The 20516-nt window shown below is 48.0% G+C and overlaps 2 protein-coding genes across 32 annotated transcripts in view; both read left to right on the forward strand.

Moving 5' to 3' along the window:
* Window positions 1-15759, forward strand: part of RBSN (rabenosyn, RAB effector) — a 28657-nt gene extending 12898 nt beyond the window's left edge. For all 3 annotated transcript variants that reach the window (XM_082413463.1, XM_082413462.1, XM_082413464.1), the window contains 8 exons: window positions 618-663; window positions 782-943; window positions 3233-3474; window positions 5513-5583; window positions 8243-8329; window positions 9361-9463; window positions 11136-11240; window positions 11926-15759. In XM_082413463.1, the coding sequence (XP_082269589.1) occupies window positions 618-663; window positions 782-943; window positions 3233-3474; window positions 5513-5583; window positions 8243-8329; window positions 9361-9463; window positions 11136-11240; window positions 11926-13074 (1965 nt within the window). In that variant the 3' untranslated portion in view covers window positions 13075-15759. The remainder of the gene's footprint in view (window positions 1-617; window positions 664-781; window positions 944-3232; window positions 3475-5512; window positions 5584-8242; window positions 8330-9360; window positions 9464-11135; window positions 11241-11925) is intronic.
* A 4227-nt stretch (window positions 15760-19986) lies between these two features.
* The window catches only part of MRPS25 (mitochondrial ribosomal protein S25), a 229285-nt gene continuing 228755 nt past the window's right edge, over window positions 19987-20516 (forward strand). For 10 of the 29 annotated variants that reach the window (XR_014250966.1, XM_082413496.1, XM_082413499.1 and 7 more), the window contains exon 1: window positions 19990-20271. Coding sequence is in view for 28 of the 29 variants with exons in the window: in XM_082413496.1 (XP_082269622.1) it covers window positions 20138-20271 (134 nt within the window). In the remaining variant the exon portion in view is untranslated. Of the gene's footprint in view, window positions 20272-20516 lie in introns of all 29 variants that reach the window. The other 19 variants (XM_082413492.1, XM_082413514.1, XM_082413494.1 and 16 more) reach the window with 5 other exon arrangements.

Genomic DNA, 20516 nt, shown 5'->3' on the forward strand with positions numbered 1-20516 from the left:
GTCCCAGGGACAATCACGCAGTGAGGCATAGTGTGTGATACCATGTGATGGCAAACAGAGAGGCTAGTAACCAGGCGTGAGAGGAGTACCCTGCCAGGGCCACTGTGCAGTGTGGGAGCCTCTCGTCCTGTGGTTGGTTTAAGAGTGTGTCTTCAATACCACGATTGCTGTTTACTTTAACCCTGGAAATGCTTGTTGTGTATAAGTTGGGTTGTGTGGTGGGCATGGCAGCAACCACACGGGTTCAGTTCTTCATGTGTACTTCGTAGGGCAGAAATATGTGACCACTTTCATTGTCCAGGAGGACTGTGGCGAATCGGGGGGTTCCCATTGCTTTCAGTAGCCACCCCACCGTGTCCTTGCCTACCCCTGGTTATTGCTTAAGCGGGTAACTGACAGTAAAGAGATTGGAATGGGTCATGCGAAGGGAGGTACCTTCTGGATGCAAAGCTAATACTCTATCCCCCATAAAGTTGTTTTTGTGACATTTTGGGGTTGGAGACGACAGATAAGACTTGAGCAATGCTGGTGTGCTCATTCCCACTTGATGCCTCTGCCTGTAGAAAGTGTATACACCACCAGATTAATTCTTTCTGGCACTTTTTTCTCCTTGTCAGCTCACTGCATTTGACAGAACAAATACTGAGTCTGCGAAGATCCGAGGTAACTCTAGAACTTTGCTCACATTCCTTCTATTCTTTATCTTTCTTCTTGACCAGATCTCCTTTTTAAAATGGCCTACATTTATGTTTGTTTGGTTTTTGTTTTGTTCTTCCCAAAGCAATAGAAAAGTCCGTGGTGCCTTGGGTCAATGACCAGGATGTCCCCTTCTGTCCAGACTGTGGGAATAAGTTCAGCATCCGCAACCGCCGCCACCACTGCCGCCTCTGTGGGTCTATTATGTGCAAGAAGTGTATGGAGCTCATCAGCCTTCCCTTGGCAAGTAGGTGATGGGGAGGCAGGCCCTGGACCCTGATCTCCTTTTGAGACTAAATTGTTTACTAATTACCACTGGGTGGTTTGGGGGACTTTTTTTTAAAATTAATGGCCCATGGGATCTTCATTCATTTACTTGTTTATTCCTTGAAGCCCATTACAGCCTACGCCCTGTGTTAGGGACCCGTGATTCAGTGGTCTGTAACAGAGGTTGGCAGACTTTTCCCATAAAAGATCAGGTAGTAAATATTTCAGGCTTTGTGGGCCACATACGGTCTCTGTCACATTTCTTCTTCTGTTTTAAACAACCTTTTTGAAGTGTAAAAACCATATGTAGCTTGAGGGCCGTACAAAAACAGCCTGGACTTGGCTTGCAGGTTGTTGTTTGCCCACGTCTGGTCTATAAGCATCATCCATTCCTTCAGGGAGTCCAGCATCCAACAGGGGAGACACACTCACAAACAAGTGCTTTATAAAGAGACAGGTATGATGAGAGAAGTTGTGTCAGGCATGTGGGAGAGTTGACGGAATCTTTTTTTTTAATAAATTTATTTATTTATTTATTTTTGGCTGTGTTGGGTCTTCATTGGTGCTAGCGGGCTTTCTCCAATTGCGGCGAGCGGGGGCTACTCTTCGTTGTGGTGCACAGGCTTTTCATTGTGGTGGCTTCTCTTGTTAGGGAGCATGGGCTCTAGGCGCGTGGGCTTCAGTAGTTGTGGTGAGCGGGCTCAGTAGTTGTGGTGAGCGGGCTCTAGAGCGCAGGCTCAGTAGTGGTGGCGCACGGGCTTAGTTGCTCCGCGGCATGTGGGATCTTCCCGGACCAGGACTCGAACCCGTATCCCCTGCATTGGCAGGTGGATTCTTAACCACTGCGCCACCAGGGAAGTCCCGAGTTGATGGAATCTTTGTCAGCTCTGCTTGAAGTGGCAGGTGAGGCTTTGAGAGGAGACTGTAGGAGATGGTCTTGAAAAATGAGCAGCGGGCTAGTCCTTTCCTTTGAGCAAAGAGTCACAGACAGCTCACTGTCATATAGAATAGGCTGTAATGTCGTAATATGAGAGCCACTGAGCGCTGCTGAGGCCGCTGCAGAGGCCGGAGAAGAGGGAGAGTGTGGGTGCTCAGGGTCGGGAGGTGACGTTTGAGAGGAGCCTTGAAACACAACTGGGACTGCAGAGAGGTGGGGCAGGCAGGCATCCTGGGGAGAGTGAAGAGCTGGTGCACAGGCGTGGGATGTGGAAAGGCCCGGGGAAGGTTAGTAGATGAGCAGGTACAGTAGTTGGGGGTGTGAAACACTGCTTGAGAATGTGGGAATGAGGCTGTAAAGGTTAGGTGGAACCCAGTGGTCCCAGTGGTCCAGAACTTTGAATCTCAGCTGGTTAAAGGTTGCTAAAGATGATCTCATGGGGTTTTGGCTAATTCTGGGACTTTTGGGGTGATTTTGCAACCCTGGAGAGTTCTGCTGACTCTGCATGTACTGTTGGCTGCAGGATGTCTGGATAACATGGGACAGAAGCAGATGCTTCCTCTGTCGAGCTCTGATGTCCAGCAGGCTCGCATTACCTTGATACTTCCCCTTTCTCCCTGAGGCGACTCCCTGTCTTACCTGAGACTTTATAAACTATGTTTTGGGGACACTCTTCACCGTCCTTCTTTTGGGCTAATTAACTGACATTTACTGGGCAGCTGCTATGAGGTGGCCCTGTTGGAAAAAATATAGGGGTGCAGCTATGAATAAGACAGTTTCTACCCTCAGAATCACAGATTCCTAGGGCAGCTCTGGGGTGTACATAGAGCTATCACTACAGGGAAAAGTGGAAAGTGCTCCACGAGGGGCGACATGGTAGAAACTGATAGAAAGGCAGATTGTTTTTGCCTCAGGGAATTGGGGGGGGTGCTTCCGGGAGGATGTGCCATTTGAGCTGAGCTTTGGAAGGGATAGGAGTCTGGCGTTTGGGCGTGAAGGAAGGCCGTGGAGGATAGTCCAGGGAGAGCCTGGGTGGTGTCTGAGGCACGGGGCAGATGGAGCAGGGCAGTAGGTGGTAAGGCCAGGTTAGGGGTGGGCTTCCGAGCCTCGAAGACAGACTGTCCTAGGCTGCCTGGCTCTTTGCCGGCTGCACCGGGCGTCCATCCCACCTCAGAGCCTGAGCCCGGGAAGGCAGAGGTGTGGGTGCTTCTCGCCTGTGGGCAGAGCCTGCTCTCGTGCCACGCCCACCGTTGGACTCCACCGCTGTCGTGGCTGGTGGGGTGATTGGAGGCTGCGGGCTCACTGCTGCGTGTCCTGTGTTGTGCTTTACAGACAAGCTCACCAGTGCCAGCAAGGACTCCCTGAGCACTCATACCAGCCCCAGCCAGTCACCCAACAGTGTCCACGGCTCCCGCCGGGCCAGTGTCAGCAGCGTGAGCAGCGTGAGCTCTGTCCTGGACGAGAAGGAAGACGACCGGATCCGCTGCTGTACACACTGCAAGGACACACTACTCAAGAGAGAGCAGCAGATCGACGAGAAGGAGCACACCCCTGACATCGTGAAGCTCTACGAGGTGATTCGTGTGTGGTCTTGAGTCTGATTAGAGAGATTTGGCTGTTGCTTATATATACGTGCCTGCAGATTTTGGAGAATGCTTTGGGAAGTCATTCCTTTGAATCATTTTTAGTTTCTGCCAAAGGGCACTAGCTAGGGCCCTGGGTGAGTCGCAGAGTCACTGGGTATGTTGCAACAAGCTTGTTCCCTCGCCCTTCCATGCCCACTTGGCAGCGGGGGGCGGGGGGGGTTAGGGGCTTCCGTGGCCCAGGGGCAAGAGGAGGAAGGGTGGTTGCCATGCGGTGTGGACAAGTTCTGTGGGTGGGCAGGAGCTGGAGCTGGTGGTGAAGAGTGGGCTGGAAGAGACCTGCCACACTCACTTGGGAGTTTGAGAAACTGCCCAGAGGCTTAGAGCTTCCTCTTTTAAGTCTATTCAAATGCCTCAGCTCTCATTACCACCAGCAACCCTGGAATGCCTTCAGTAGGTGCTGCTTTAAAGGAGCAGAGTATGGTGCCAGAAGCTGGGATTTAGAGTCAGACTGGGTGTGAGCCTGGCTCGGCCTCCTAATGGCCAGGTGAGGCCTGCAAGATGAGAAGGATGAGCCAGGTGGGGGTTGGGCAGGGAGGTGGTAGGAAACGGGGAGGAGGAAACCAGCCCGGGCGTCGGAAGCAGTTTGTGCAAAACTGAACAGTGGAGGGGTGTGTTCTTTTTTTTTTTTTTAATAGATTTTATTTATTTATTTATTTATTTTTGGCTGCGTTGGGCTTCATTGCTGCGCGTGGGCTTTCTCTAGTTGTGGCGAGCAGGGGCTACTCTTCATTGTGGTGCACGGGCTTCTCATTGCGGTGGCTTCTCTTGTTGCGGAGCACAGGCTCTCGGCGCGCGGTCTTCAGTACTTGTGGCACGTGAGCTTCAGTAGTTGTAGCACGTGGGCTTCAGTAGGTGTGGCTCGCAGGCTCTAGAGCGCAGCCTCAGTAGTTGCGGCGCACGGGCTTAGTTGCTCCGCGGCATGTGGGATCTTCCTGGGCCAGGGCTCGAACCTGTGTCCCCTGCCTTGGCAGGCGGATTCTTAACCACTGCGCCACCAGGGAAGCCCCAAGGAGGGATGTGTTTTTGTCTGATGATCACTGAATGGTCACTGGTAGCAGTTCTGCAGGTCAGAGTGGCTGTATTTCTGAAACCACCGTGAAAATACTCAGGATACTAGAAATGGTGTTAATTAAACCCTTGCTGAGCTGCAGATGTAGCCATTGGCCGTCCTTTATGTGGAGTTCACGATCTGATAACTCATTTTTGTAAATAGCTGCCGTGCTTTTGGCTTCCTTCTTTTTTGAAGTGCGCCCTGGCAGTGCCTTGTGCTGGGATCTGGCGTCACCTGGCAGGTAAAGGACATAGCAACTAATTTCTTTTCTCTACCTTGGTTAACTCAGATGACTTGTGTCCTGGAAGGCCTTGCTTCTCTCAGAAACATCCGGTCAAAAGTTCACCCTTGGGCTTCACTGGTGGCGCAGTGGTTAAGAATCCGCCTGCCAATGCAGGGGACACGGGTTCGAGCCCTGGTCCGGGAAGATCCCACATGCCACGGAGCAAGTAAGCCCGTGCTCCACAACTACTGAGCCTGTGCTCTAGAGCCCGTGAGCCACAACTACTGAAGCCCATGCTCCTAGAGCCTGTGCTCCTCAACAAGAGAAGCCACCGCAATGAGAAGCCCGCACACCGCAACGAAGAGTAGCCCCCGCTCGCCGCAACTAGAGAAAGCCCGCGCACAGCAACAAAGACCCAACACAGTCAAAAATAAATAAGTAAATGTATTAAAAAAAAAAAAAAGTTCACCCTTGCTTTCTTTCCTTCCTGCAAGGTTTTCTTGTACAGTAGGTCTAAATCAGGAAATTGATAACAAGAAACAAAACAAAACAGAACTAAAAACCACTCTCTGTACTTTTTGCATTTTATAAAACTGCACATTTTAAATACATCTCTGTTGATTCAGCATAACCTCTGGGTAGGCTTTTCTGTACCTTGAGAGCACAACTCATCTCTTCTTTTTTGTTCTTAGAAATTACGACTTTGCATGGAGAAAGTTGACCAAAAAGCTCCTGAATACATCAGGATGGCAGCATCATTAAAGTAAGCTATTCCTCTCTGTTTTACTAATTTAGTCGTGACTGTTTTCTGGCATTTTAGGTCATTTCTTTAGTAGGTGAAAATGAAATTCCTAACTCTGCCCAGGCTTTTCTTCTGCCACCGACTGCAGAGAATCTTCGTCATATCTGTATTTCTTTGGGGTGCATGTTACAGTCCTGTGTAGTCATGTTCAGTCATGTGACCCCAGCTTTTCTGATTGAGCGGGTTTAGGAAGGGCCTTGGATGATAAGCACCACTGCCAAGTGCAGCATCCGGAGGTGGGCAAGGGCACTGTGCCTCATGCTTGTGCCTGGGTCAATGCCACTTCAGGGTGACGTTGAGGTGTCAGGGCTGAGAGCAGACATTTCCTTTAGGTCAGGGGTTGGCAGACTTCGGCCCTCGGGCCTCATCTAGTGTGCCGTCTCTTCTTTTAAAATTAAGATTTAATTCACACACCATAAAATTTACCCTTTTAAAGTGTACAGTTCAGTGGTTTTGGTACAACCATCACATCACATTTAGTACAACATTCACAAAATTGTATGCCCGTCACCACTGTCTTAATTCTGAAACACTTTCAACATCCTAGTAAGAAACCCCATACCCATTAGCAGTCACTGCTCCTTCTCCCTTTCTCTGGAAACCACTAGTCTGCTTTCTGTCTATGGATTTGCCTAGTTTGGATATTTCATTTAAATAGAATCATAGATATTTGATCTTTTGTGTCTTGCTTTTTTCACAATGTAAAGTTTTCGAGATTCATCCCTGTTGTAGCATGGTTCAGTGCATCATTCCTTTTGTATGAAGGCACTGTGTGGGTAGACCACATTTTGTTTATCCATTAGTCCCATGGTGAACATTTGGGTTTTTCCGCTTTTGGCTATTGGGAATAATGCTTCTATGAATATTCATGTATAGGTGTTTTGTGGACATATATTTTTATTTCTCTTGGGTATATACCTAGGAGTGGAGTTCTTGGGTCATATGGTAACTCTGTGTTTAACTTTTTGAGGAATTTCCAGACAGTTTTCCAAAATGACTGCACCATTTTACATTCCCATCAGCAGTGTATGAGACCTTCAATTTCTCCACATTCTTGCCCACACTTATTATTGCCACTTGTTTTTTATAAATAAAATGTTATTGGGACACAGCCATGCCCGTTTGTTTGATTACTGTAGCTGATTTTGCACTACAGCAGCAGAGTTGAATAGTTGCAACAGAGACTGTATGGGCCTCCATAGCCGGGGGGAGCTACCATTGCTGAGCATGCTTCCAGGTGTCTAACTCTTACACCTCCAAAGACCAGTTCTGCAGTGCTTTAAGTAAGTGCCTTTCAGTCTGTCACTCATTCACTCAGTGGATATTTATCAAGCACGAGTTATGTGCCAAGTGCTGTTCTGGGTGCTGGGGCTGCAGCAATGGACTGTGAAGACAGCTTCATTATCATGGGAGTGCAGACCGTAACCAAGTGAACAAGTAACGCACATGATAATAATGCCAGGCATGATAGATGCTCCGAGGAGAATACAGTTGGTTGATGTGACTGAGACCAGGGCAGTGATTTCAGATTTGGGCCAACCCTGTTATTTTCCACATGACTTGGCGTTATCAAGACAAAGTGCAAGTCTTCTTAGTTCTGATCTGATGTTCTTTTTGCAAACTGTGCAGTTAGAGATGATGAAACGACTTTACTGAATCTGCAGATTACAGCACACACCAAGATTTTTCCAGCTAGGGCTGCCTTATAGATGGAAAACAGGTAAACACAGCAGTTCTTTCTGTTTATTTAACTTAAATAGCTGCTGCCTCAGGAAGGGAGTTGAGTGGCCATTGCTGAGGCTGGATTAATAGCTTGGAGATCATTTGAAATGTTTCTCTTCACAGTAAACATTGTTTAAGCTTGTCCCATGTGCTAGTTACTAGGGGTATAAAAATGAAAAGCCATAATCACTGCACTTGGAGTTCAGCAGTCTGGTGGGAATGGCAGACTCGTAAAGGAACAATTCTAAGACCACATGATAACTGTTGCTGTTCCTCTGAGACTGGGGTTAAGCCACCTCTGGCCTTCCCTGATGTCCCCTCCTCCATCCTGGGCAGAGTTACTCCCTCTCACCTCCTTTCTTGAGTTGGAGTCCAAGTGTTTTTCTCACACAGGGAGCAATTGTGTGTGAGAACCAGGAGCATGGGGCAACTGACACAGTGCCACGCGGGCCATGGCTTGGATTCCTTGGTCAGCTTTCCTATCATTCCTCCGCTCCGTGGGTAGTCTTTGAGTGAGAAAAGAAAGTTCCTTCTCCTCTTATGTGGTCTAACCAAGTCATTTAGTAAACCACTTCACCCGTCTTACTAGATGCACTGAAATTGTTCAGGGAAAGTAGGCTGAAGTAGATTCAGTCACATTTATTTTGGCAATGAGCTTAGGAGCTGGTTCTCAAAGACCTTGGCACTAGTGTGTCCCTATGGTGTCTGCAAATTAAAAGCAGTTTCTAGTTGATTAGCACTTATATTTTGAAAAGGAATGAGCACTGCAATATATACAAGAGTCTGAAATGCCATTTGGAGAGAATTAACTGTCTACCCCTCTGTGAGTCCTTTCACACCACACTGTCCATTCAGTGCGATGACACTTAGATCAAACATCTCTGTGATTTCTCCCTAGCGCTGGAGAGACAACCTACAGTCTGGAACATGCCAATGACCTTAGAGTGGAAGTGCAGAAAGTGTATGAGCTAATAGACGCTTTAAGGTAAGGTCTGTTAGGTGATGTCTTACGTGCTGCCTTGAGTGGAGGAGGTGCTGTGTTAATGAGTGGTGGGCGGCCAGCAGACCTGAGCTTACCCAGTCCTGGTGATAGTGGGAGTGTGTGAGGAGGAGGCTGAGGGAGTTGCCAGCTCTGGCGCTCAGTGCATCTCAGTAACTTTCGGTTAAGGATTTCTACTGTTCATTATTATTAAAGGAATAGGAGCTGATTGACACCAGCTGTGTGCCAGTCACTGACTACTTCCACACAGAGTAGCTCCTTTATCATACCACAGTTACCCTGTGTGGTAGAGATTAATATCCCCATTTTATAGGTGAGAGAATGCACCACAGCTAGAAGAAGTGCTGGAGCCCAGATGGAAACCCAGATTCTTTTCTTCAAGTTGGCTGCTGCCTTGTTTTTTTTGGCCGCGCTGTGCAGCTTGTGGGATCTTAGTTCCCCGACCAGGGATCGAACCCAGGCCCATGGCAGTGAAAGCGCCGAGTCTTAACCACTGGACCACCAGGGGAGTCCCAGTCGCTGCTTTTTAAATGTGGATTGGCTGTTGGGGTTACATCAGCCCTTTGCAGCATAGGAAGTACTGTGACTCAGAACAGAGATGCGGAACCCTTGTCCATCCGTACGTGCAGGACTAGCTACGTGGTTTTAGGGTCTGTTGCAAAATGAAAATTCAGGTCCCTTGTTCAAAATTAAGGATTGTAAGACAGTGATAGCAGAATATGAAACCAAGCACAGGGCCCTTCTGCTGTGCTGGTCACTCACCCACGACGCTGGCCCTGCACCAGTGGTCAGCGCCTCAATGGCTGAGTGTTTGTCGTTCACCCTGTGCTTGTTTGGGGCCTTGGGTACAGCCAGAGGGTAAGAAATGGGCTTTGCCTGCAAGGACATTTCAGTGGAGTCTCTAACCCATTTCTCTACACATGTTGCTGGCATGCAAGCCTGGTGACTCGGGACTTTTCACCCATGTTTCTGAGGCTGGCAGTGCCTGTTACAGTGATGTGTTTGTTCCAATTCAGTAAGAAGATCTTAACCTTAGACTTGAAGCAGGACCCTCCGCCACATCCAAACACTTTACGGCTGCAGAGGATGATCAGATACTCAGCTACGCTTTTTGTGCAGGTAAAGCCATCCTGGGGTGGCAGAAACACCACACTCGCTTCCCCTGCTCTTCTACCACTCTGAAGGCAGACTGGGCCAATGGCTTGTTTATTTTCTGTTTGTACATTTATTACTTTTTAAGATTATAAATGTGTCGGCCACATCTAGAGAAAAATCTGGATGTCAAAGAAAAGTAAATATTCCTTTTAGTCCTATGTCCTTAACACCATCCTGCCTCATTCTGATGTATTTTCTTTTTTATTCCATTTGCAGTGGTTATATAAAGTAGTTATATATACTACTTATAGTAACTTATAGTTATATAAGTAGCATATTTGCAAGTTTAGGCCTTCTTATTGCTAAATTTTATATCATAAGCACTTTTTTTTTTGGTGGCGCCACACGGCATGCAAGATTTCTAGTTCCCCGACCAGGGATCGAACCCATGCCCTCCGCAGTGGAAACACTGAGTCTTAACGACTGGAGTGCCAGGGAAGTCCCATAAGAACTTTTTTTTTTTAATTTATTTTTGGCTGTGTTGGGTCTTCGTTTCTGTGCGAGGGCTTTCTCTAGTTGCGGCGAGCGGGGGCCACTCTTCATCGTGGTGCGCGGGCCTCTCCCTGTCGCGGCCTCTCTTGTTGCGGAGCACAAGCTCCAGACGCGCAGGCTCAGTAGTTGTGGCTCACGGGCCTAGTTGCTCCGCAGCATGTGGGATCTTCCCAGACCAGGGCTCGAACCCGTGTCCCCTGCATTGGCAGGCAGATTCTCAACCACTGCACCACCAGGGAAGCCCCCATAAGAACTTTTTTATGCAGTCCTCAAACAGCTCTTGTTTGAATGACTACAGAATAGTGCTCTGTGTACACCATCCTTTAACTATTCCCCATTCACTGGGCATTTGATAGATTCCCATTTTTTGCTGTTGAGGATTGCCTGATGGACATACTTGCACATAGCATTTCCTCCTTGGGATAAGCTCCTACGGGACTCTTCCTGGGCCATTGGTTTGGAGGAAACAGGTGATTATTCAAGGGCACACTAGACCTAGGTGGTTGGATCTAAGTTGTTTCTACGTCAGAAAGCCCTTGTGAGAGTCACAGCCAATCCCCTGTGGGGCTCCTGACAGAGATCTAAGCGTCCTGTTGGGTTAGTTTCCCAACATCGTCACGCAGAGAATGAGGCCCTTCCTGCCTTTGATTAGTGGCTGTGTTCCACAGTCGTTTGATGAGTGCCTGCTGAGTCCCAGGCAGTGTTCTGGGGCTGGGTATCCTGCCATGAGTAAAGACAGACATTCGTGTTCTCATAAAGCTTGTACTCTAGAGAGGGGAATAGATAAGAAACAACTAAAAAATATAGCTTAAGAGGGTGGAGAGTGCTGTGGAGAAACGTAAAGAGCGTGGGGTTGGGGCTCGGATGGAGGCTTACGGATGTAGACAGGGAGGGCAGGAAAAGGCCCCACTGAGAGGGCAAATAACTGGGATGTCTGGTGTTGATCATTTCATCAGGAAAAGACTGGCCCATTTGAAAGTTGGCTCTGGTCTGATTTCAGCGTTAGGTCCTTCCCTGCTCTGCTCATTAACGTGACTGTCCGAGAGTGGGGTGGCTTAGCTTAAGTGGGCTCTCACTAGAGGGCTTCAGGTTCACTTTTTTCCTAAAAGGGTTTAAGTGTAAAATTGCCTGTGACCCCCTACAGGAAAAGTTGCTTGGTTTGATGTCACTGCCAACCAAAGAACAGTTTGAGGAACTGAAAAAGAAAAGGAAGCAGGAAGTGGAGAGGAAGAAGATCCTGGAGAGACGGGTGAGTGAAGCTCAGGGATGCTGGCATCTGGCTTCTTCCCTGCGGCTCCCTTGAGCTCAGAGGCCTGCTCAGGCTCCCAGGAGGTCCTGTGAGGTTGTCGTTAAGTCAGAACCTCTCATTCTCTCTAGTTTGCGTTCTCCTTCTGTTCTGTTTCTGGCCTCTCTCATCTTCAGAGGTCAGAGTAATTATTTTTCTCTCCAGGTCCTATTTTTCTTTCAGAGGTTCTACTGATTTCCTTCTGTCCAGAATACCATAGAGACTGGCAATCCTCCCCCTGGTACAGGCTGCAGAGGACCCAGACACCAGGGAGTTCTTTGTAGAACACTTTGGAATATGCAATATTAAACAGAATAATATGTGTATTTAAGATTGTGTGAGGTTCTAGTGTAGATGAGTGGTAATAGACCTCAGAGATTTAAGACAAGTGCATGGCCAGTGAATCTAAGATTGAGAAAAAGCTTATCCCTTAACTTACTGTTATTTTAATTTTGAAAATCAGGGTTTGTCCCTCCTTCCCTTGTGATAAAAAAGCCTGATTTGATTTTAGCAGTTGGATATCGTAGTCCTGAGGTGGAGAATTGGAGTCTCACTGACACAGGGATAGCGGGACCACAGAGGGTGGCTGGCTGTGTGGCTGTTAGCCTGGTGACCGTGTTTCTTCTCTTTGGCTTTGGTGTCTCCCCAGGCTGCCCTGGAATCCCAGCGAAGGCTTGAGGAAAGGCGCAGTGACCTGGTGTCTCATGCGACCAATGGGGAGGTGGTGTCCCTTCGCAGGGGCCCTGCCCCGTTGAGAAAGGCTGAGGGCTGGCTCCCGCTCTCAGGAGGTCAGGGGCAGATCGAAGACTCGGACCCACTCCTCCAACAGATCCACAACATCACATCCTTTATCAGGCAGGCTAAGGCCGCGGGCCGGATGGATGAAGTGCGTACGCTGCAGGAGAACCTGCGCCAGCTGCAGGACGAGTATGACCAGCAGCAGACAGAGAAGGCCATTGAGCTGTCCCGGAGGCAGGCCGAGGAGGAGGACCTGCAGCGGGAACAGCTGCAGATGCTGAGGGAACGGGAGCAGGAACGAGAACGGGAGCAGTTCCAGGCGGCATCTCTGCACACGCGGACTCGGTCCCTGGACTTCCGAGAAATCAGGCCTTTTCAGCTGGAGCCAGGCAGAGAGCCCCGCGACCACCTTGCTCATGCCCTGGATCTGGGCTGTTCCCCAGCTCAGAGCAGTGCAGCACCCAAGACCCCTTCACCCAGCTCGGCTCTTGAGCCCATCAGAGTGTGGTCTGGGCCCCCAGCCCTTGACCAGGAATTCTTCCCCCAGAGCACCACGTCGCAGCACAATGAGGTGCCCTCCCTAAATCCCTTTGATGAGGAAGACCTCTCCAGCCCTGCAGCAGAGGGCACGGCCAGCCCTCCTGCTGCAGAGCCTTCCCTCGGCCCTCCAGCCTGTGTCCTCAAGGAGTACAATCCTTTTGAGGAAGAGGAGGAAGAGGAGGCAGTGGCAGGGAATCCCTTCACTAGCCCAGACAGCCCAGCCCCCAGTCCCTTTGACGAGGAAGATGGGCATCCCCATCAGAGACCCTCAGGCCCTCCTGTTCCTGGCAACCCCTTCGAGGAGGCGCCCTGTACTAACCCCTTCGAGGTGGACAGTGAGAGCGGGCAGGAGGGCGAGGAGCCCATAGAGGAGGAGCTCCTCCTCCAGCAGATCGACAACATCAAGGCGTACATCTTCGATGCCAAGCAGTGCGGCCGCCTGGACGAGGTGGAGGTGCTGACGGAGAACCTGAGGGAGCTGAAGCACACCCTGGCCAAACAGAAGGGGGGCGCCGACTGACCGTGGTGGGCAGGGCGCCTCTGGGGCCTGGCAGGAGCCAGGGGAGCAGGAGGGAGGGCTGGTGGGGTTGATGGAGAAGGAGGAAGGGTGAGATTTAAGCTGCACGCAGGTTAGGGGGGGAGGAATCTGCTGTTTCGTGCTGTGCACTTGGAACTTTTTCCATGATAGTTGAATAATAAAATGGGAACTAGAACAGGAAGAATCAGCATGCATTTGCTGTTTTTCCTGTTTTTTTTTTTTTTTTTATAATTGGGTTTTCCCTTTAGAAGGGAATTTAAAACTTCACTGCCGAGATATAACTAAGCGCAGTTCTGTTGGGCCCTGGGCAGAAATGGCTACTGTGTACCTCTTGCATCCATTTGCTCCTGCCTAGTGTTTGGTCATTATGCAGTATTATAGGGCAGCCTTATATAGGGCCCTTCCTTTAGCCAAGACAGACAAGATAGAGTCCTGTAAATTTTACTCGGCTCTGGAGGAAGTATGTCCCCATTAGGGTATTATGTTCCTTTTGCCTGGGACTTCCACTGCCCTACTGGGCACATTCTGCCTGTGCAATGGAAGGGGGAGGTCTTGCTATGAAGGCAATAGTTTAGATCCAGGAAAGCCTAGCATCTCTTCTTAAGAGTGGGTAATGGGGGTGAGGTTTCACCAGGGTCTATTTCCCTCTTTGACTTCTTGTTTGTCTCTTTCAGGAAGTTAAACTCCCAGTGCGGGGGTATCACTGTGAGTCTGATCATGAGCTTTTTACAAAACAGGACTGGGTAACTTTTTGGTTGATGGAGGTGGTGTAATTTGGGAGAAGAGTCTCTATCCAAGTGTGGCTCTGTGGAACTGAATGACGGCTGGGATAATTGTCTGTCCCCAGAGAAAGCTTCCTCAAGAGCTTTGGCAAAATAACTCTGAGCTGGGCTTTTTCAGACTTTTTCATAGTTTAGGAATTGGTGACCAGGAAGCTCTTGTGGAACATTGTCAGAAGAGTTAAAGCTCCCCTGAGTCAGAAGGTCAATTAAAATAACTTCCAAGGCTAGTTGATGAGCCTTCTTCCCTTTTGGTTCATCTTGTGCTGACCGTGGGCACTGGTGAGATATTTTTTTACCAAAGTTTAGTATTAAGAAACTGAAATGGGGAATTCCCTGATGGTTCAGTGGTTAGGACTCGGCGCTTTCATGGCTGAGGGCACGGGTTCAATCCCTGATCAGGGAACTAAGATCCTGCACAGTGCGCCGCATGGCTGGGAAAAAAAAAAAAAAAGAAACTGAAATGTTTGAAAGAGGCACAACCCAGGATCATTTTGGTAGAATTGCAGTACTTGAACTCTTCACCAATTAAGGACAAAAAGGGAAATTGTTAATTTAGCTCTGGTGCTTAGGTTTACAGGAACATAACCCTTAACTGACATCTGCCATCGTGATACCCAAGTGTGCTCAGCTCTGGGTAGAGTTCCTGCAATTATGCTTGTTAACTACTGAACAATAACTGACCACTAGTCACTTTATACCCCTTAACTAACTCTGGGTCATACTCTCAATGGTTAATGGTGTGAGAGTTGAAATTCACTTTGTTACATTCTGAGAAGACCTCTCAATCTTGGGAAGGTCTGAAAAACATTGTGGTGTAAAGGTAATCTGTTTTTGTATTGACACTATTCACATTTCTTTAGCACCTGCTGGATCTTTGGGCTGAATGAGGAGGTTCTGTACGGGGGCGTGGGAATGGGGAGTGGGTGGGTGGAGGGTGTGTGGAGGACCCCTCGAGTTTGGGTTCTCTTCACAAAGGAATGTGAGTGGGTTTGAGGTCAGCCAGTTACCAACCTTGCTGATGTCATGGTTTTGGGAAGTTGGCCGTCAGGCATATAAAATGTTGCCCGGTTACAGGCGTTTTTTCTTCCTCAAGGTCATTACCCTTCATGCTGTTACTCTGGAGGGATTTATGGATGGCTGCATGCTCCTCCCTGCTCAGTCTGTCTTTTCTCTTTGACTGAAGAGAAGGAAGTTCTCTGCGCCGAAAAGCAGGTAGTTCCAAAAGCTAAATGCTGCTCTCCCTTATGATTACTTTTCTAATGAGAATATATCTCTTTTAGTTAGCTGGTGATTTCAATTAAGACTAGTTTACCAAACATACCCTTTCCCTGAAATCAATTGCAGGTGGCAATCTATAAGTAACTAAGAGCATTGAGAGCCACTAATATAAGAAACATGTTTTTAAACGAAAAAAAAGAAAAAAAATTTTTAACTGAATATACTAAATCAAACTAAAACCCTCTGATGTGATTGAATTCTTCCACGGCTGTATTTTTCCATTTAATTCTTCCATGGCTATATTCTCCTATAATCACAGACATGACCGGAGTTAGAATTCTCTATCCCTTGGAATTCACATGGGCACAAAGTTGGATTTACAGGGATGGGTTAACGTCAGGGAAAAGATGGCCTATGAATTGCAGCCACAACTTCAGGTTTTTACCTCGTGTGAATAGTTCCCCCGTCCTGCAGTCCTTCATCGCAAACAGCTCCATCTCATCGGAAAATGGGCAAGTCCTTGATACGGCGTTGGCAGATGTCCCTAGAAACAGATCATGTATGCAAGAGACTTTGGGGATTTAGGCACCAAATGAAGCTGGCTTTTCCCTTTTATGCCTTGTCTGTATTTTCCCTTGTCTAATACACTAAGGACACTTACTCATTATGCTTGCTGCTCAACGTGTCTTTTCTGTTCAGATACTAAAATGTACCTGAGTCATTCAAGAGCCACGTGGTAGGCTGGACGTTGGCATAGATGATGGGACTCAGGGTGAGAAGCTGGTCTCTTTACCAGGTCACACACTGTGGTAGTAGATTGTGCTGGTCATCTGACAGTGACAGACAGTTTGAAGGTCATTGATTTGCATGCACTACTCTGAGGCCTTGTATTGGAACCTTTTTAGAAAAAATAAAATAACATGTTAGTGGTTGGGGGTGTGTGTGGGTATGTGCACACATGTTGCGAGTGAGAATTACCAGATAATATCTCTCCCCTCCTTTCTTAATAACTTCTGAGTATCAGAAGACAGCCCAGCTCCTGTGTTACCTGTGTGGTTAAGGCCTCCGGACAAAATCAAGGTCACTGGGCTCTTAACAGGGGATAAGTATGGGTTCAAGTTCTGTCCTTATCTTTAGTTATTCCTGTTGATTAAATGACCTGTCTTAGACAGGTGTCGTGCAAAGCCCTTTGAGGTGGTTAATCAGGTGTTCAGCTGACAGATGAAGAAACTGGTTGAGAGAGATTAGCCTGGCTGGGGTCACAAAGGCAGTCAGTGGTGGAAGGAGGATTTAAAGCCCAGTCTGCCTGACTCACTTGCCCTAAGTAGCAAGGAGGGTTCCACGTGGGTCAGGTACAGTGGGAGTGCTCAAGCAAGGTTTGTGGCTCAAAGGTAGCGGAAGTGGGCAACGGGGAAAGAGATTGGAAGCTGCTGAGTGGATCTCTGATATTGCCATCCCTTGGACCTTTGAGACCTCCCAGGACTAAACCAGGAGGAGGTAATATTTAGTGCTCACTGTGAGTCAGACAGAATGCCAAGTATTATGTATGCATACCTCATTTAATCCTCCCAACAGCTCCAGTTTACGGATGAAAAAATGAGTGTGGTGAGGTTAAGCCTGCTCAGGCTTACACCGCTGGGATTCCAGCCCAGGTCTGTCTGCCTCCAAAACCCAAGCTGCCCTGGCCTGCTTCGTGTATGAACATTCAGGTTTCTCACATGGGGTAGGATATTTCATCCATAGGAAGCACCTCCTCTGAACTTTAAGGTCAAAAGCTCTTCTGACTAAAACTCTTCAGTAGCCTAGCATGGTTTTAAAAAATACTTCAGAAAGGACTTCTGGCTTCAGCTCAGGCATACAAAGAGTTTGGCAGTTGTCACTCCTGTCCTTACCACAAGGAAAAGCTGGGCAAACTGAAAGCCAATGACTTTGGATCCATCAGAGAACTGAGTTTGCAGGGCCTACTGCCACCTAGAAATGTGGAGAGGTGAATGCAGAGTCGCAGCCAAGATCTGCTTACCTGAAGCAGAAGCCACGGGATCCAGAGCTGCTAGGAATACTTACTGAATTGCTGGAGGCTGAGTGTGGACTAGCATGGGAGGGAGAAACCCCTGGGTCAGCCTAAGGACACCCCACACTCTCACAGGTTTTACGTCCAGGAACCCCACCTGGTTTTCATAGGTAATTGCTTTGGCAGGGAAAGGGGGAAGAGTTACCTTTGTAAAATAAACTCAGAGCATTCTCCATAACAAAAGCCTGTTGGGGGGCTGGGAGGTTTACCAGAGTCTAACCCCACCTGGGGAAGGGCATTTCACACCAGTCCGCAATAACCTTCATGTCTCATCCAAGTGTGGGGAGGGTAAAATTGAAAACTCATGTTTTTCTATACATTCTACTCACACACTCTTCTGACACTAAATACGGGGGCGGTTTTCCACACTGAGCAATTCTCCAGCACCAGCTGGGCGTCCGACAATTCAATTCAATCCTCACACTGTCTACCTGGAGTTACCATCAGATCCCACACGTTAAGGGCTCAGCCCACCAAGACTGCCCCTCCACTTCAGATGCCAATCACAAGTGCGGGCCTCTGGTACTTCTGACCTTTCATGAATCAGGGGTTTCTACGTCTCCTTGGTTTCGATAATTTGCTATAATGGCTCACAGAACTCAGGGAAACAGTTCACTTACTAGATGATTGGTTTATTGTAAAAGAAGACAACTTTGGAACAGCCAGATGGAAGAGATGCATAGGGCAAGGTATAGGAAGGGGTGTGGAGCTCCCATGCCCCCCCTCTGGGCACATCACTCTCCAGCACCATGGTGTGTTCACCAACTTGGAAGCTCTCCAACTTCCTAAATTAGGGTTTTTATAATGAAGGCTTTATTACATAGGCGTGATTGATTGAATCTTTTGGCCATTAGCGATTAACTCAACCCTTAGCCCCTGTTACCTTCCTGGAGGTCAGAGGTTCAAAGGGGCTTGTTATGAATAACAAAAGCCACTCCTTTCACCTTCATCTTTCCAGAACTATTTCAGGAACAGGGACAAAAATTAGATATGACAAAAGAAGCTCCTATCACTCTTATCATTAAGGAAATTACAAGAGTTTTAGGAGCTCTGGCCAGGAGCTGGGAACAAAGACCAAACATATTTCTTATTCTGTATCACAGAGGGGGATTAAGAAACAGGAAGGTCACAGCCCAAGGACACAGGCCCACTAAAATACTGAAATTTCACCATAAAATTACAGAATGCTTCCCTGCCGCCACACCTTACTACCACACCAACAGGACTCCAGTATAAGGATGCATTACAGCTAAAAGAGGTACAAAACACAGACTCTAGGGAAGCCCGAAGTCAAGAGAGACAAAAACAGACACTAGAGGAATTTGAAGCCTCTGGGGCCTACAGCTACAGCAAACAAACACAGCTCTACTTCTAGCCAGAATAACATAACCCCTCGTAGTAGAGGCTTATTTACCTCAGTTCCTGTTACCTAATACAGCCAATAATGTCTCACTTTCAACAAAAAATTTTAAGTGTGCTAAAAAAGGTAAGGGAAAACCCCACAGTCTGATAAGACAAAGCACATATCAGAACCAGATTCAGGTATTACACAGATGTTGGTGTTATCAGATAGGAAACTTAAATGATTAATGTGTTAAAGAGTCTAGTGGTAAAAGTAAATAATATGCAAGAACAGATGGGTAATGTCAGCAGAGATAAGGAAACTCTAAGAAAGATTGAAAGGAAATGCTAGAAATAAAAGAGACTAACAAACAGTGCCTCTGATGAGCTCATCAGTTGACACAGCCAAGGAAAGAATCAGTGAGTCAATAGAAACTTCCCTACTGCAAAGCAGAGGGAAAAAAGAATGAAAAACAACAAAAACACCGAATAGAACATCCAAGAACTATGGGACAATTTCAGAAGAGGTAAAACATGCATAATTGGAATACCAGAAGGAGAAAAAAAATGAGAGAATAAAGAAAAATATTTGAAGTAATAATGGTCAAGAACTTTCCAAAATTAATGACAGTCACTACACCACAGATCCAGGAAGCTCAGAGAACACCAAGCAGGATAAATACCAAAAATATACACCTAGGTATATCTTATTGAACCTCTGTAAACCAAAGACAAAGAGAAAATCTTGAAAGAAACCAGAAGAAAAAACCGTCTTAACCTATAGTGGAAAAAAGAGAGCTGACTACTCATCAGAAACCATGCAAAAGGAGAGTGGAGTGAAATAAAGTGTTGAAAGATGCCTCCCAACCCCCAACCTAGAATTCTGTATCTGGCAAAATTATCCTTCAAAAGTGAAGGAGAAAAAAAAAAAAAAAAAAAAAAGTGAAGGAGAACGTTCTCAGATCAATAGGAAATGCATCTCATCCACCTTTTGCTTTTCAAGAAATTGAGGTCCAGAGCTCTCAAGTGGCTAAACTAGTAAGGAGTAGATCCCAAAATCTTTTTTTTTTTTCCTTTTGCAAGTCAGGTTTTTAATTTTGGTTTTGTTTTTTTTTTAAGTCAATGTTAGAAATTGCGCAGTTCTAACCCTTCACTTTAAAACTGGAGAAGTTGAGAGAGCAAAACTGACATATTTGAGGTTGAACATTAAGTTACTGGCCGACTTGGTGTTCAAACTCAGCTCTCCTGAATTATTTCCTACTGTAAGTTTGTTGTCTGAATGATTGAGTTTGAGCCTATATAAAATATTTTCCCTTGGCGGAGGGGAGAAAGACTTGATTCACAAATCGTGAAAACCTTAACGTTCCAATAGGAGCTTTAACGCTTAGGCGTACGTGCCGGCTCCCACCGCCCCCGCCTAAGGAAAACTCTGCCAGCCAGTACTACAAGTCCCAGGCTGCTCCGCGGCCTGTGCGCTGCCCGCCGGGAGGCGTCTCCTGTGAGTCTGCGCGGGAAGTGGAAACCGGCGCGGAGGAGAAGCGGCTAGAGGGCCGCCCGGGCGGCGTCAGCTTAGCTTGTCTCTTCGCGCTGCTGGGCTCGCGGCCGGCGGTCCGGCCCCTCCGCCGCAGCCGCCATGTCCATGAAGGGCCGCTTCCCGATACGCCGCACCCTGCAGTACCTGGGCCAGGGGGACGTAGTGTTCAAGGACTCGGTGAAGGTCATGACGGTGAACTACAACACGCACGGGGAGCTGGGCGAGGGCGCCAGGTCAGTCCGAACCGCCGGGTCCCACCAATAACTTGCGAGTCGTTGAGACCTGGCGCTGCGCTGGCGCCAGGGCCCCCATTGCATGGACGGGCAGCTGCCCCGGGTTCCACAGCAGAAGAGGACCTCAGGGCCGCGTCGCGCCGGGTGGGGGCCGCGCTGACGGGGAGGCCGAAGCCTCCTCAGCCACCCGTGCCCCGCGGGCGGCGCGCGGTCCTGGTGGAGCCCAGCCCGGGGCGACCGACCCG

This window comes from Balaenoptera physalus (assembly GCF_965194825.1).
Source record: "Balaenoptera physalus genome assembly, chromosome: 11".
NCBI classification, from domain to species: Eukaryota; Metazoa; Chordata; class Mammalia; order Artiodactyla; family Balaenopteridae; genus Balaenoptera; species Balaenoptera physalus.